The sequence below is a fragment of the Colias croceus genome, chromosome 16 (assembly GCF_905220415.1).
Source record: "Colias croceus chromosome 16, ilColCroc2.1".
Taxonomy (NCBI): Eukaryota; Metazoa; Arthropoda; class Insecta; order Lepidoptera; family Pieridae; genus Colias; species Colias croceus.
This window is the reverse complement of record NC_059552.1, coordinates 8,729,516-8,747,444: the sequence shown is the minus strand read 5'-3', so window position 1 is coordinate 8,747,444 and position 17,929 is coordinate 8,729,516. Positions and strand designations below refer to the sequence as shown.

Sequence of the window (17,929 nt, the reverse complement as noted above, 5' to 3'; positions counted from 1 at the left end):
AGCTAGTTTATATTCATCATCATCATCATCATCAGCCCATATACGTTCCCACTGCTGGGACACGGGCCTCCTATGAGGGTACAGGCCATAATTCACCACGCTGGCCAAGTGCGGGTTGGCGGATGACACATGTCGTCGAACTTTTTAATTCTTCGACATGTCGGTTTCCTCACGATGTTTTCCTTCACCGTTCGAGCAGTGGTGATGTTACAACATGCGCAGATAAATTGAAAAATCATTTTATTTCCTGCGCGCTCGCCTGGTCCCGAACCACGGACTTATCGATTCGAAGTCCGAGGTCTCACCACTGAGCCACCACTGCTCTAAGTTATAGTTATAGTTATGCCACAGAATACATAATAGTAGCTAAACGCTACAGAACGGACACTCTCCGCCTCCCGCCAAAATGAAACACTTACCTCACCCCGCACGATCAGACATAAAATGGTCCATATTTTTCTACAGGGACGATACGCAACGAAGATTGACAACATTAATCAAATTGACTTAAAGTAATTTTATTATTTTGGATTTGTGATTATCGTTTTTCGTAGAAAATGGTTAGATATTGTGCTGTTTACGGATGTATTTCATCAGAAAAACGCGAATTTTTTTTTACGCTAGTCAAAAATGTGCCAACCATAAAGAGTTTACACACACATTTGCAGTCTCTACAGTGTGACTGTCAAAACTATAATTTTGTATGGAGTGTCCGGGGTGTGGTTATAGTTATGCTCTAGTTTATTAATTATTATATCTTAATATATATAAATCTCGTGTCACAATGTTTGTCCTCAATGGTCTCCTAAACCATTTTACCAATTATAATAAAATTCGCACACCATGTGCAGTTCGATCCAACTTGAGAGATAGGATAGTTTAAATCTCAAATCGTTTTAGAGAAAGCGGGCGAAGCCGCGGGCGGTAAGCTAGTAATAATATATATTAATTTATATTATTTATGAAATATTAATTATAACTTTCTGGATTTATTATTTCGGAAATGGTTTTGTAATAATCGATTGAAGGTCCTTAACATGCAAAATTCTACATTTTTTCGCCAAATTTATCGTAACCAAAGTTTTCGTTAAACATTTTGAGGTTATGTAACGTATTTTTTTCGCGCCAGTTTCATCCTATTGAGAAGACAAAATAACAAAATGGCGTCAGGAAGTTCCATCCATTGAGATAGGCCACGTCAACATTATGGGCTTATCCTGAAAGTGGCATTTTTTGACCACTTTTTAAGCTGTTTAGATAGCTGTTATGTTTACACATCCGGGAATAAATAAGCGGAAAGTTTTTGGAGATATTCATAAAGGATGGAGTGGGTGTATTTTGTTTTGTTGACGTTAAAAGGTTAGGGATAGGTCAGCGGTTAAGCTTTTCGATTACAATCAAAAAGTCGATGGCTTGAAAGAATATAATCGAATCAAAAGAAAAACTAGTGAAGGTACTGATTAATATAAATTGCAATTACGTTATATAAAAAGTAACACAAACAGATAAAAAATGAAGCTTAAAATTATAATGCTATATATGTAGGTATTATTTCTCAAAAAATGTTTCCTCTCAACAATATCTAGATACAATTGAATTTATCAACCTCGTGACCTTTACAATGAAGTCAAAGTATCAAACCTACTTAGACGAATCGATAACTCCATAACATTTACATATCAATATATCGATATATATCTGTATATAGTATTATATTATCTGTATAGCATCCGCACTAGACGGCAGACAATGGTTAAATATACAATTCGTATTCTGCCGCAACATATGGCAGATTAATATTATACAGGGTGGATATTAGTTTATCGGTACTTTACGAATCAGTCGGGTTATCAGGAAAGTAAACTTTGAACTTTGGTATTCATCTATACTAATATTACAAAGAGAATTGGTTTGTATGTATGTATGTATGGTTTTCACGCATAAACTACTGAACCGATTATAATGAAATTTAGCACACATATAAAGGGTAACTTAGATGATAGGTTTGATCCCGGAATTCCCACGGGAATGGGAACTAAGCGGGTTTTCCTTTGAAAACGCGGGCGAAGACGCGGGCCAAAAGCTAGTAGATGATAAATGTGTACGAGAAATTATGAATAGATATTTTTAACTATCTTGGGTATGGTCATTTTAAATAAGAAGAATCGACAGGAAATTCGTTAAAAGATAGAAGATTTCTACAGAAATGATCTTAAAACATAGAATTATTTAGAATGTATTATTTGCAACAATACAAAGCACATTATTCAAAAAGATGTTTCAATTTGAAATCGAGTGATACTTGACAAAGAGTTACAGGTACCTATTCGTTTAATGTGTTATGTAACTAGCTACAACGCTCGATTTCACTCGAGTGATATAGACAGATATTAAGTTTGTACGTTTTGAGTATACCTAATATTAAAGTTAGTTATGAATATACAGGAACATAATATTGAGGACAGCAACACATCCACTTCCCAATGGAGTGGATGCATATGGGCGGCGTATATCGCTCAACACCAGGCGACACGTCTGCTCGTTTGCTATATATAAAAAATAAATAATAACAAACCCGTACGTATTGACATCATTCTACTTGGATTATAAAAAATGTTAAACATATATAATTAAAACATATTTAGTTTCCTCATATTCTCACATTAAAACACCCTGTATATCGCTCAATTCGTCGTGTTTGCTTTTCATTCATCTCACTGGATGGTTTAACTGCTGATTGGTTTATTGATCTAATTATGAATCGTTTATTTGGAAGGTTATGATTGGGTTTATAGAGCCTTGCGTTATAACCAAGATGAATTTCCCATAGCTACCTTCGTATAAAAAAATATTAGGACAGAGAATTAACTAACTATAGAATCTTTACACTTTGACCTTGTTAAGAACGCATTGACTAAATAATTCTGGTTCAAACTAGAAATTGCAGCAAGTTACTTAAGAACTATTTTTTGGATTTTCTCTATGACATCTTGCGATAGTACCAATTAAAATTACAACTCAATAACTCTTCTAAAAGAAGGTACACTAATGAAATATACCTACATTAAACTAGGTGAGATCCAATTGATTTCAACTATTACAATTACTTTGAAACACGATCATCAAGAAATGCTATATGACATAACCATGTATCGAATTCTTCATATAACGTCAAAACATCGTATTGTTATATGTCTCAAGGATACATTAAGAAATAATTGAAATACCACGGGATCTTGTACCGCTCGAAGCGGGATTAGACATTTCAGCGACAGTATGTACTAGTGATGTGCTGAGTGTCGATAAAATTGAGGTACCTAGTCGATAAAATTAACGCTGTGTGCTTTTTCTATGTTCTAAGCTGTTGGTGAATTCAATTCAATTTTCGTCATTTCTTTGTCATTTGATAGAGCAATTTTTTTTGCATTTTGTTGTTCATTAAATATGGTGAAAGGTTCGTTAATTTATTTTTATCCCTGTTTTTACACAACCGTAATTATAATTACTAAATTTCATCTTTTTACATCTTGTACACGAGAGTGAATACGCAAGCGTAGTTATAAATCCCAAGTTATAAAACAATAATCAGTTTTAATCTAGAGTGTTATACAAAAAAGTATATAAATACATTTTCAGACATTGAATGAATGAATGAATGAATGAATGAAACATTTATTGACAACAAAGTATACAAAAAGTAATAAATCAAAAAGTAATAAAGTATCGATATAAATTCGTACATCCCTAATGACTGAAACCTGGAGAGAATTATTCTCAAGCTTCAATAGTGCGTAGGGTGATATTTCAATGGATTACGACTTTGTATCAATTACAATACTAACAATGTTACTGGTTTCGAATACAATTAGGTTCGATTTTTTTAAACTACATAAAAATAGGAGCCCGTCGCCTCGCAATCGCCTTCTTGTGGACTTAATAGATTTTTAGCACTATTGTCAAGTGTAAGTAAGTCGTGTAGCTCTGGAACGAAGTTGCAAGCATCCGCGGTACAAAGTATACACGATCAGTACGCAAAATTCGTGTAGGTACATATTGTAATCACAGACTTAAAAACATCATTACAATATACACACGAGCAGTTTCTCATGGTTGCGTTCTGGCTATGTATAGTGTAGCTTAATGCAAAAGCATGTAATATTCTAGATTGCAGTAAGTACTAAAACGTGATTAAACTGCATTACTGGAAAACCCGTTATCAAAACTGATAACTGATCAAAATCAACTGTTATCCACCAAGTATTAGCATCAATAAGCGCGTCACACACGGTGAAGATACTATTTTATGTTAAGATTCTCTTATATAAAATATTACAGTATCTTAAGGTATCCGGTATCAGCGTTCTGACCATCATTTTTCTTTTTTTCATTGCGTACTAAGACCCCTGTAGAACCGCCATCCTGTTACAAATGACCCGAAATTTTGTGTCAGTGTTTCGGTGATAAAATGATATTGTATTTATATTTTAATATTCGTTTATTTTTTTTTTTATTTTTGATTTTTTTTTATTTAAACTTTTTGTAATTAAACCGAATTTTTGTTTTGCTTAAAAATGTACTTATGTAGTTGTATTTATAAGGAGGAACGCTGGCTCTTGAGACACAGAGTTACTCTAGTTCAAGAGTCAGCGCACATATTTTTGTAAAGTTAATGTTTTTGGCAAAATAAAGATTTATTTATTTATTTATTTATATTTATAGAACAAAGAGTAAAATAACCTCTAAAAGTTTGTAGATAATACTTTTTTATATGTTTCCGACTGCTCTTCTAAAGAATCATCATCAGACCATCCTACTAATATTATAAATGCGAAAATTTGTGAGGATGTGTGTGTGTGTTTGTTACTCTTTCACGCAAATACTACTGATTCGATTACAATGAAATGAAGCACACATATAGAGGGTAACTTTTTAAATCAAAATCAAAATCATTTATTTGCAATCAAACATGGTTACAACACAACAGACAACTTACATAATATAATAACTATAATATGTGGTACATTTATTGTGACATTTTGAACAATGTCTCCTATGCTAGGAAAAAAACCTGTGTTATAGGAGACATTCATCCGTCCTTTGTTACAATTTACGTAAGGATTTATTACTAAGACTATGCAAGTTTTTCCAAAATTTATAACGGTATCAAATGGTAAATATTCATTAACTAAAATAAATATACATATATATAAGTAAGAAAACATTGTTTAACTTAGGATACACATAGGATAGGTTTAATCTCGGAAATCCCACAGAAACGGGAACTATGCGGGTTTTTCTTTGTAAAACGCGGGCGAAGCCGCGGACGGAAAGCTAGTATGATATATTTTAGCACTTTATTAATAGTAATATTAATATTCTAATAAGTGATCAACATTTTATAAATCTCAACAAATTTAAAGACATTCAAAATACACAACATAATATTAACGTACTTCATGTACTTCATATCTAAGACAAAATGTACCATAAGATCTTTTCTTTTCATAATAAATAATAGTTATGATTTCTACACAAATTGAAAACATACCACGATAAAATAGACTTCAAACGAAGTACGTGTACACTGTAGGTAAAGCTAAAACAATTTAGGTTCAAAAACTGCAAAGGGCAGTCGTGTCCCTTTGTTGATGAAGCTGATTATCCCTCCTTTGATTAATTGATGACCAGATTTTAAACAAGGCTTTATTAATTCGTGCCTTGAGGTGTTTCGGTATAGACTTAAGATTTAGCGTAACTAAATTTGGATGTATTTTACAATGATGAAAAAAAATAGTTTTCGGAAATTAGGCGTTTTTGCGTAGCGACTAATATTTGCGTTTGTTTATATAAATCCAATGTATATTTTATAATGTATGGAGCAGTTTTATAGCACTACATAGTATAAAACACAGTCGCTTTCTCTGTCCCTATGTCCCTATGTATGCTTAAATCTTTAAAACTACGAAACGGATTTTGATGTGGTTTTTTTAATAGATAGAGTGGTTCTCGAGGAAGGTTTTAGTATATAATTTATTAGGTTTTAGACAAAGCGGGCGATGCCGCGAGCAGAAAGCTAGTTTTCGTATAAAACGAAAGGCAACTTTCGGTAGCATAGGTGATTTCATTCTGATTTTTTATAATTATTATAAAAGAGTCATTCTAAGGCTGGTTGCAGAGCTTGACCGACCGTCAGTGCGTACCGTCGGTCCTGACGATACGCATCAACAATTGTATGACTATGACACTAATGCGCATGCGCATACGCGTGCGTATGGTCGGTCTAGCTATAAATGGTTTTATGAATTTCCATACATATATGACAAGCGCGACTGACGTACGCACTGATGGTCGGTCAAGCTCTGCAACCAGCCTCCATCGTAATTCTATCTGAATAAGAATTCATATTCTACCACGTAAGTATAAACCATTAAAACAGCTCAATGATCCAGCTATCTATTATTATAATATGAATTTATATTTGAATTTTAATAGCACTTAAATGTTATGCGTCCGTTTATTTATAAATAGTGATTTTAGTTTCCGGGTATTTTGTTGTACGATAATAATACATAGATAAGATACGATGTAGCGTGAAATGTGATGTCAATCAAGTACTTAAGTACTTTCTTATGATGTAGGTATGGAATAATTTGCTTGAACAAATTACTGGTTTTATATATTTTTTAATAACTCAGCCTCCGGAATCACAGACATAGAAAATCTATTGTGTCGTGGTCCGATCGGGCCGCTCGGGGCTCAATGGGTTAAGCCGGGATTCGAACCTGCGTCTTTTTGCCATTCCAGGACTATGCCTAGCCTCCCGGCGATTCCTGATTCTGCTTGATCTCTCAAATTTCTACCACTCTCTCGGATTTTAGCTAGCCCATTTTGTTCTGATATGTTACGATTTTTGAAGTGAAACTTCTTTATCGGGGTTGGAAAAAAATTTAGTGTAACATTTTTTCGTTACGCATGACATTTTTCCGTTACGCGCCATCTTTTTCTTATCCCTACCACGCGTGATTCGACGTATTTCTGTAAAGTTGCATATAATGTAATGTAGTAAATTATCATTTATGTAGTACTTATATTATTGAAAAATAAGGTCATATTAAGAAGTTTCACTTCTTACGTGTGTACACTAGTACACGCACACATTTTTTTATTACGTTATGGAATTATATTAATATCAGTATCGTCTTTTTTTTCTTAAAATTATGATGAGCCTTAGCGATATTGATTAATAATTAGTAATTGATTGAATCTACATGTATCAGTTCTAGATATTAGTTTAAGTAGAACCAGCTTAATTTTATTTCTTGGAAACATAATGATTAGCGATTTAAAAGAACATTTTAATAATATATAATCTGATGGTAATATAAAATTTTATATAAATAAATATTTCTGGATAAATTGCACCACATTAATGAACATTTCTGAACTATAATAATGTACAAAAAATCACAGACATGAGAAAAATGCCGTGCTCTTAGCTGTGCTATATAACATTCATTCAGATTAACTTATTAAGCCAATTCATACCTTCAATAACCTAAACACAGATATCACAAAATAAAAACAAACAAACACACAAAAGAACCTACACAACAATACAATCACTTATCGTATTTGATAATCAAACAATAATTATAGATACGACGCAATCATTTTCACGTAGTTTTCAATTAGTTCAAAATGTATCTCAAATTGGTTGCATTATTCTTTGTTCTTAGTGTCTGTAATTGTGAATTGTCATATGATTATCACAGAAATGTGGGGATTCGTGTTGCAAATTATGTTCTCCAAAATGAGAAGATGGCCAGAATAATTGGTGGTTCTAAAGTACCTGGAACTACTTCTTATCCATATCAGGTAATTACTAAACCAATCAAGGGATTTAAAACAGATTGAAACCAGTTTGGTTTCTTCTACTGTTTAGTAGGATGAATGTTGTCATCTATTAAATTTTTGAAGTACTTGAATTTAAAAAAAAAAACATCTGATAAAAGTTAACATGTTATTCGATTTCTGAACGTAATATATATTATAGGTCTGCCTTGACAACAACTGCCTTAACAATAGAACCACACGATTACCAAGATACAAAGTAGACGAGGCTATATTATGTATGCAATGCAGCATTCAGTCTTATACACAATTACCTATTGAGTACTCTAATCATAATTAATTACACAGTTGTTGAATTGATGTTTATACTTTCCAGGCAGGTATAGTAGCAACCCTCACAACTGGCTGGACGTCCATCTGTGGAGGAGCTCTCATCTCGAACACCCGGGTCCTAACCGCGGCTCACTGCTGGTGGGATGGTGTTAGTCAAGCAAAGACCTTCACTGTAGTACTGGGATCCTTGACCATATTCACGGGTGGTACAAGAATAACCAGTAGTGATGTGGTGGTGCATCCCTCGTGGAATTTGAAGGACTATACACATGATGTTGCTGTGGTCAAGATTGCGAGGGTGGAATATAATAGTTGGTATATTTTGTTTATACATATAAATTATCATCTTTTTATGGAAGAGCGGCTTCTGCTGTAAAAAAATTGGTTACGTTACTTATGATGTGAGCAGTTTCAAAATCAATTTATTTACTTAAGGGGTATTTGTTACAAAAAAATCTCTCCTCTTAATTAAAATTTTATTCTAAAAATGTTATAGGGTTAAAAATTCAAACATTAATAAAATATAATATTATTTAATATTACAGATAACATACAAGCAATACCGTTGCCAAGTGCTGCAGATGTTAACAATAACTTCGCGGGCGTCACCGCGACTGTCACGGGGTATGGCAAGACGAGCGATGGTAAGTGTAATTAATATAAAATATAATTTGAAAAGCGAAGCAAAGAATAATCTAGTATTCTTTGCTGTGCTTCTTGATCAAGCTAGGTTCAACGTCCCATTATTCATTAGAGTACACATGTTATAAGGGTCCGTTTATTTTTTGATTGAATTGTACAGGTATTTATTACGATATACGTGCAAAAATTTACAGTTATGAAACGTATAAAATTTAATGTATTTCTACAAACAGAAAAAATACTTCTTAAGCATACTTAACAATGCACCAATAAGAATAACCACACCCTTTAAGAACTAATAAATTCCGCAAGTAGGCTGACAATGATGATGATGATGATGAAATTCCGCAATAACATGTGTATTATGCCCTTCTTAGTCACAAATGTCACTTAATAATTAACACCGATAAAAAAATACACCATTTAAAAATTTCAGCTCAAACCAGTTTCCCGACCACCACGGCTCTTCACCACATAAATTTGAAAGTCATCACCAACGCAGTATGCCAGAAAAGTTTTCCCGTGACGATCCACGGCAGCCATCTTTGTACCGATGGCAGTGGCAAGGTTGGCACTTGCGAAGGAGATTCTGGTGGACCGTTGACTGCTGTGGTTAATAATAAACGGACTTTGGTATGTGTTTTTGATATGTGGTATATATTTTTATGGTAGAGTATGCATAGAGTCTGATGTGTGGTCAAAGCCATAAGCAGTTGGTGGTGTCAAACTCAAACTGATACATTTATTTATTCAATTAGACTTATTCTAGAAAAACTTTGGAATCGTCGTTACATAGGTGTCATAGGTGCTCTGTGCTAATTGGACTCAGAATTGAAGTTTTATTCTGTTTTATGTATAATGAAAATTCTGTACCTATAATGAAATCTTTGTGGAAATTGTATAGTTTCAGCAGTTCATTTAAAAGCTCTATTGTATCTATACAAATAAATTTCATAGTTTTGAAGCAAATCAATCCAGATTTTTTAGTTGTTGCGTACAAACCAACATTCATAGTTACAAAATGGAGATTAGTATGATTAAAATATTCCTTTATAATAAATAGATCGGCATAGTTTCCTTCGGCCTGGCTGACAGCTGCCAGTCTGGGAACCCATCGGTGTACACGCGGGTGACTGCTTTCCTTACATGGATCAACGCACAACTATAACAGGAATTATGTATAAAAAAGGTTTTGTGCTAAATAGTATGGAGAATAAATGATATGAGAATTTTTTAATGTATTTTTATTTATGCTTTACTAGATGAACAGCATTGTACTGCACCAAAGAGCGTGTTATAACTTAATAAATAATTGTAAATAATACAATTTAGACAACCGGATTTAAATTTACAGCTGATAAGTCGTATTTATTCATTTAAATAAAGATATTTTTTAAGCCAGACTTTGTTAGCATTTTTTTACTACTTTATAATAAGTACATCAATTCTGGTGAATTAACGTATTTACCAGTTCTTTCCTTGTTTAATATTATTGAGAGGAAAATTTGTGAGCTTAGTCTAAATCATATTAGTAGGAGTAGGATACCAAAATGTTTAGATAACTTTATTTTTCAACTATATTCCCTTATAAATAACAAAGCTTCTTGATTTCTAATTCACTTTAAGCCTCAGGGAGTAACTTACAGTGCTGGAAACTTGCGGAATTATTGCGAAGTTAAAGAATGAACGGTACAATAAAATCTAGGAATTAAGAGGTTGTTTAAGTGTAAGAGAATAAAGAGCCAGTTAGGTATATTATATTGTTGTAGGGGAATATATTATAGTCTTGAGGATTGAACGTCGTTAGGGGACTTGTATTTTTAGATATAAAACTAAGCAAAATATAATATAAAAAGACGTGTGGTACTCGGGGACTGCCGCGGTAAAGCTATTGCATAGAATGCCTTCAGCCACACCTCCGTGCCCGTCGGAGTGGGGAGCGTGAGGTTTTTCGTTACGCAATTTCTGGATTCGGTCCCCGCGCTCAAGGCCCGCGATAGAAGCTATGCGATAGCTTAAAATATAAGGGTCGATAATATAAGGCTCCTTAAAGACGGATCTATGTATTTCAGAAATACAGATCTAAGTTTTTCCGACATGGAATAAATCAAAAAAATAAAAGTTAAGTATATTAAATAAGAGTATAATGTAATTTTTATTTATTTAAACAAAATTTTATTTATAAGTATTGTCTGAAGCACTTAACTGCTTTATGTTATAAAAATTAATTGTTATGTTTATTATAAAGAAGAATGTTAGCTCTTCATTTTTAGACTTGGTGGTGAAAGTTTTTCGCGATACCTCTACACGTCTAAGAAAATGAAGCAAGAGAAATAGCAATGTACTTTACCTATCTATTAAGATACCGATCTAATGATCTTATAACTTGAATATAAACAAGGTCAAACATGGCTACCGCTACAGTTTATATAGTTTGATAAATGATTGTAGATGGCTCGTTAGTCTCACAATTCAAAATTACCGACTAAAGTATAGTAATTACGCCTAACGCGCGGTCAAGCCCTAACTGCTATTAATTCCCCAATTAATCTTAACTAATGGATAACTGACTGTAACTAATGGCTGGTTCACACTTTGATTAGTGTGAGTGCAGGTGATTAGTGCGAGTGCAGGTGTGTAGTGCGAGTAGTGTCCAATTCAACTGCGAGTGCAGGTGATTAGTGGGAGTGCAGGTCAATGGTGCAATTCGCGACGCTACACACTACGCTAAACACTAAACACTAAACACTCGTGTCCAGACGTGTTTAGGCAGGCACACTGCGAGTGAGGGGGAAGGGAGGGCGCGCGGGACGTGGCTACTCGCAGTCCACTCGCAAAAAAATAGAACACGCTTCTATTCACTTTACTACACAGCCTACTAAACACTCGCACTAAACAGTCGCTGTCCACACGTAGTACTACTCATCACCTGCACTCGCACTAATCAAAGTGTGAACCAGCCATAACGTCAGATAATTACTAGGTTTCTGTGTCGTTATAATAAGGTATTCATAAATATGTTCTTAATCTAGGGTAGGGGACGTGAACTAAATACAGTGTATATAAAATGTATTGAGATAGAATATTCTCTTTCTTTAGTCGTTCCTCATAGAAATTATCACTAGACTACTATATATCGGGGCCAATTAATGAAAAACACTTTGAACTTTTTGAAATTTATTTTCAGACCACAATCTTAATTTTTTAATAACTTATTACAGAGAAACAGCCGTCTTCACCCACGTTCCCAATGAAGAGAGAAAGATCATTGTTCATTCGCTCACTGCTTCACATTCACTCATAGTCTATCGTTCTTCCATTACAATCATCGTTCAGAAACTAACCTTACACACGTTCAGAAACCCGTTCCCACATAATATATAAAATAATTACATTATGATACATAGTACTCCTATAAGTGATATATGAAATAAAATATATAGTCCATGTCCGTGCGATTTGCACACACATGCTTATGAATACACATAATTGTATATGCTAATTTACATGCATCTACTAGTAAATTCAAATTATTTCTTTATTTCTTTAACATTAGGTCTTAAATTAATTTGTGGTTGGAACACTCATATTAAGCAAATAAAATGCTTCTGTCAGGAGGTTCCGCTCTTCCTTATCACTATTACAGAAAAAAAAATTATGATTAAATACAATAGAAGAAATCGATAATGAATACTTTTTATGTAGAGCAAGTTTACGATTTTTTGTATGTCTCTAAAATTGATCTGTTATTTATTAGGTACACGTTATTGCCTGTAATTAATAATTTAAGAGGCTCATCGGTTTTTAAAATACAATAACATGTAAGCTCCATAATCTCTATTTAGGAGCTCCTAGGTCACTAATCAAAGGCATTTCTTTTACACGGACAAAGCCGGGACAAGAAGCTAGTATAACAATATTCTGAGAACAAAACTTACTAGCTGCTTAAAGCAAATAGATTTATATATTTGGCGTGTTTCCAAAATTCCTCTTTTCGGCTCTGTTAGCAATGAGTTATTTATTAAAACAAGCGTTGTTTTGTTTAACTGTTTCATGTAACGTATGCATAGCATAAGTAAATGTTTAGTTTTACAACGCTTTTAAAAAAGGTAAGGCTTGGAACTAAAGTTTTGTGTGATTTGTTTTGTTTGTAATGTAAATATCATGGAATTTAAATAAATATACCTTCATAATTATAATCGACTTATCGTATTAATGCAATGAATATGAAGGCTCATATTACCAATCTATAATATAAAAATGAATCCCAAAATGTGTTGGTAAGCGCATAACTTGAGAACGGCTCAACCGATTTTGTTAATTCTTTTTTTATAATATTCCTTGAAGTTCGAGGATGGTTCTTATGTAGAGAAAACGTGAATATGTACCACGAGCGAAGCCGGGGCGGATCGCTAGTATTTTATATAATACTAGCTGTGCCGCGCGGTATCACCCGCGTGGCTCCGCTCCTGTTGGTCTTAGCGTGATAGTATATAGCCTAGATTACTCGTGGATCATGTAGCTTTCGAATGGTGAAAGAATTTTTAAAATCGGTTTCCTCTTTATAATATTAGTGTGTATATCTGAAATTGATGTTTTATGTGTCATGCATTTATCCGAAAACATCAAGATGGTTTTTAAACAAATTCGTCTTCAACTTTAATAATATAAAGTGAAAAAACTAAAACCCAACTACGACAATAACCGGCGCTGAAAAAGTATAAAACAAGATTTCAGAATACTGAACTGAACAAAGTTGCTAATGTAGTTGCAAGTAAATGGACACAGTAGACTCTACCAAGATGGCTTCGTTGTAAATTGACAATTATGTCATACAATACTATTCTGAAGTATGCAATATTCCACTATGTAAAGATAAATTGTCATGTTTGGAAAGGCGTAGTCACACATTGTTGAAGTGCTACGGTAGATAGGTATATTATGTAACGTGTGACTACGCCTTTCCAAACATGACAATTTATCTTTACATAGTGGAATATTGCATACTTCAGAATAGTATTGTATGACATAATTGTCAATTTACAACGAAGCCATCTTGGTAGAGTCTACTGTGTCCATTTACTTGCAACTACATTAGCAACTTTGTTCAGTTCAGTATTCTGAAATCTTGTTTTATACTTTTTCAGCGCCGGTTATTGTCGTAGTTGGGTTTTAGTTTTTTCACTTTATATTATTTGTACTATTTTGGTGTTAAAGTGTATTTGGGGGCATAATATTAACAAAAGTTAAACTGATGAACTAATAAAGAAGCTATGGACGAAAAGATGTGAATTATATGCAATCAGCCCATGAATACAGGTAAAGTCACGAGCAAATGCTAGTAATATATATATATATTCAAAATGTACAAGGAAAGCGCTTTCAAATGATACCAAACTCGGGATATTTATCTTAACTTTATTTTTTTACTCTGTATGTTTTGTCCGATAGAGGACGCCACATTAGATTTTGTGAAACCCCATATAGCCTATAACCAGCGGACAATTAAGACGCTTCTAATGATATGTCATTTGTCAAATTCTGATAAGTAGTTTAGACGTTACGAGGGAACAGATGAACATACATACATACATACATACATACATACATACATACATACATAGCCTGTCAAAATCATAACCCTCCTTTTGCTTTGCCGTAGTCGGGTAAAAATAGATCAAGTTTTTAACTTCATCTATCCGTTTAAGCGTGTTACAGTAACAAACACACAAGCTTCACCTTAAACTGTACTAATATTATAAAGCTGAATAGTTTGTTTGTGTGAATGCGCTAATCTCAGAAACTACTAGCCCGATTTGAAAAATTCTTTCGGTGTTAGATAGCCCATTTATCGAGGAAGGCTATCCATACTAATATTATAAATGCGAAAGTAACTCTGTCTGTCTGTCTGTTACTCAATGACGCCTAAACTACTGAACCAATTTTCATTAAATTTGGTATGGAGATATTTTGATACCCGAGAAAGGACATAGGCTATTTTTTATCCCGGGAAAATGACGCAATCCCGGAAATACCACCGGAACGGGAACTATGCGGGTTTTTCTTTGACTGCGCGGGCGAAGCCGCGGGCGGAAACCTAGTAGGCTATATATTATCACGATAAGACCAAAAGGAGCGGAGCAAGGCGGGTGGAACCGCGGGGAACAGCTAGTAACACTAATCTTACCCATATACAAACAATACACTGACGTAATACAAGCTTCTATAATATTGGAATTAACAAACAATTTTATTACCCTGTGTAAATCATTACAATGATATCTCTAGTGAAATCATCCTTTGTAATATGAAGCATTATTTTATATATGTATTTGGCAAGATAAGGGAATCTGTTGGAGCGTGTATGAGATTTACGTTATTATATTGTGCGATAGTTTGTAAGTTATATTATAATACTGTGAATGTCTTGTTTTATGATAGTTATTTAGTATTCAGCTTTTAAACGATATTTGATACTTAGTATTTATTTGATCTGAGAGACGATAAGATAAGATGATAAGATACGCATAAGATGTCCGGAGGATCATTTTAAAATGATTTTATTATCTTCACCTGTATGTTTGCATGTCATTGACGTTTTGTATGTAACCGACTCGTAGACTTCATTTTGATCCACTTTAAACGCACAAATTTAATTGTATCTAACTTTGTAAACTTTTGAAGGATTTTTCGTGTTTCTTTTTTTGCTTTTTAGCTATTTAATTATTTAATGCATATAACCACATATTTATTTTAAATTTAAAACACTGTTCAAATGCACTTAAAGGACCAAAAACTGTACTAAAGGCATAACAAAGCTATGAGCGTGTTAACGACACAAACTTAATTTCAGCGGTTAATTCGAAAAGTTTTTAGTTTAGATAAACAATTTGTTGTTACCGATAAAAAGAGAAAGAACTTTCCAAGAAACTCAAGACGTGCTCGATAATTTCAGGAGTTTATTTCTAAGTTTTGCGAAATAAAATAAGTTACGGTTAGACCGAGAGATGGATTAAATTTTAGTTCTTGATTAAGGTTCTTGGGTTATCGAGCTTTATTTGCGTGAAATAATTTTGAAATATATGCAGTATTGGAGTTGAATAGTATCTTAAACCATTTTTATTTGACTGTAACAAATACATACCGCAAGGCTAATTATTATTAGTAATTATGTAAAACAAAAATCAATAAAAAGTATGACTATTTGTTATGTTTGGTAAACTAACAATAATTGTAACGCAGTGAGTGGCTCAGTGGAACTAGCGTGGAGCATCGATCCGCGGGTCGTGAGTTCAAATCCACACAAATCTCAATGCATTTTTTATAATTATTAATATTTTTAGAAACGTCTGGAAATCTTTATCGGATTGTCATTGAGAAGGAGTGGCCGTTGAGCAGTGGATCTCGGTACACTGGTTGTTGGTTTAATTTGTTTGAAATAATAATATATATAAGTGTTATTATCCTAAGTTTGTGCTATTATTTTCGTGCGAGAAGGGCCTATATGAAACGCCTTCGATCTCACGATCAAAATTATACGCATTCGATATCCATACGACTGTTTATTACTACCGGAGCTAACTAAAGGCAGGGATTGGAAGGATCCCGTTTATGAATAAAATCCTCCTGGCGCCCTCATTAATTTGCTAAGATTACTTAGATATAAGTTTTGTTAAAATAAGCTAGTTAGTTAGTATTCATATCATCGTGTGCTTAGGAAAAATAACCCATAATATATTATTACAGTAGAAGAGTGTTTACTATATATTTTTAAAAGTTTAATTCGTATAAAAAGTAAAGCGAAAATAACTTTTTTGTATGTCTGTCTGTTTCTTACACTGAACGGATTTCGAAAATGAAAAGTTATTGTAGGCGTGGGCGTAGAGCTAAAATGCTAGAAATAATAATTAAAAACGAATATAACTTTTACTTTTATTTATGGTACGTCTTTAATCATTAATGAGGTCATTACTACAAACAACAAGAAATAGTAAGTAGATTATAACTACATCTCTTACCTACAATATATGAGTCACAGAAGTATTCCGTACACGTTCACGTTTCTTTACTATGTAGTCGATTTACGTGTAATTACCGTCTAATTGCGAACAAACTCTTAGTTTATGATTTACAGGGAATATGATTTACAAGGACCGCTTGCAGTTATGGCTGTTACGGGGTAAAGGGTTTATTTTCTATGAAAAATATGTTGGGAAGTAAAAGATCTTTTCACTAGACTATTATTTAAGGATAAAGAATATAAATCAGTAGATATGTTTGTAACGATTTGGTTCAAAAAGTTCGGACGGATTTGGATGAAGCTTTACATTAATATTGGTTGTACATCAGAATAACACATGAGCTATAGATATCGTTGATTTTGTTCGTTGGTTCGTCTGCAGATGAAACCGCGTGGCACAGCTAGTATATAATAATAAATCGTACGTAATAGACACAAAGGCCAACAACGACGAATTTAAATATAAGCTTAATCTAACAAATGAGGTGGGACTTTTTCCTGACGGACGGAGTCGCGAGCAAAACGTAGTATTAATGTAGCCTACAACGGTTATTACGTTTAAACCCCTAAAAAATGTATCTTTTTTATTAGGTATAAAATATTACCGCATAAAATTTAGCTTTTAGGATTTAAACCCTAAAAGGTAAATGCTAAAAACTCTAGACCGAAGTTAGGTAATTTATAATGCCAGTTAGTATTTTATGTTAGCCTAGTAATCTGAGTACTTAAGGTAATTACAAATTACGAAATAAAAAGTTTTAGACATAATTAGAAGGGATTGTAAAAGTTATTTTACGTTTTTAGTCGAAAGTTAGTCAGACTTTTGCACTCGGAAAAGGAGGCAATTGTCTTTAACTATGCTTATTGAAAATAAAAAGAATTCGTAATAATAATGTTTAGCTTCCATTTTTAGTTTCAATTTCCACTTGTCGCACTTATATTAATTTATTTTTAATTTCTAAAGTCCTATCTATAACTATACACGCCATATTAATACGCCACGCTAAATTTGTCAGAAAGAGATTAACGCTTAATAACTGAAAGTTTTTGTTATTTTTGTTATAAGTAATTTATTAGCATTAT

At 33.2% G+C, this 17,929-nt stretch overlaps 1 protein-coding gene across 1 annotated transcript; it reads left to right on the top strand.

Annotated features, from left to right (window-relative positions):
* Window positions 1–7,676: 7,676 nt before the first annotated feature.
* On the top strand, window positions 7,677–10,058 carry LOC123698480 (collagenase-like). The gene is made up of 5 exons (XM_045645124.1): window positions 7,677–7,875; window positions 8,228–8,495; window positions 8,730–8,828; window positions 9,263–9,459; window positions 9,890–10,058. The coding sequence occupies exons 1-5, from the start codon at window positions 7,699–7,701 to the stop codon at window positions 9,992–9,994; spliced, it is 846 nt and encodes a 281-aa protein (XP_045501080.1). The 5' UTR covers window positions 7,677–7,698; the 3' UTR covers window positions 9,995–10,058.
* The last annotated feature ends 7,871 nt before the right edge of the window (window positions 10,059–17,929 follow it).

Bases quoted from the DNA above. Each gene is read 5' to 3' on its own strand.
- LOC123698480 (XM_045645124.1), top strand. From the start codon at position 7,699: ATGTATCTCAAATTGGTTGCATTATTCTTTGTTCTTAGTGTCTGTAAT. The intron at 7,876-8,227 runs GTAATTACTAAA...TATACTTTCCAG, and splicing joins CTACTTCTTATCCATATCAG to GCAGGTATAGTAGCAACCCT. The intron at 9,460-9,889 runs GTATGTGTTTTT...TATAATAAATAG, and splicing joins TTAATAATAAACGGACTTTG to ATCGGCATAGTTTCCTTCGG.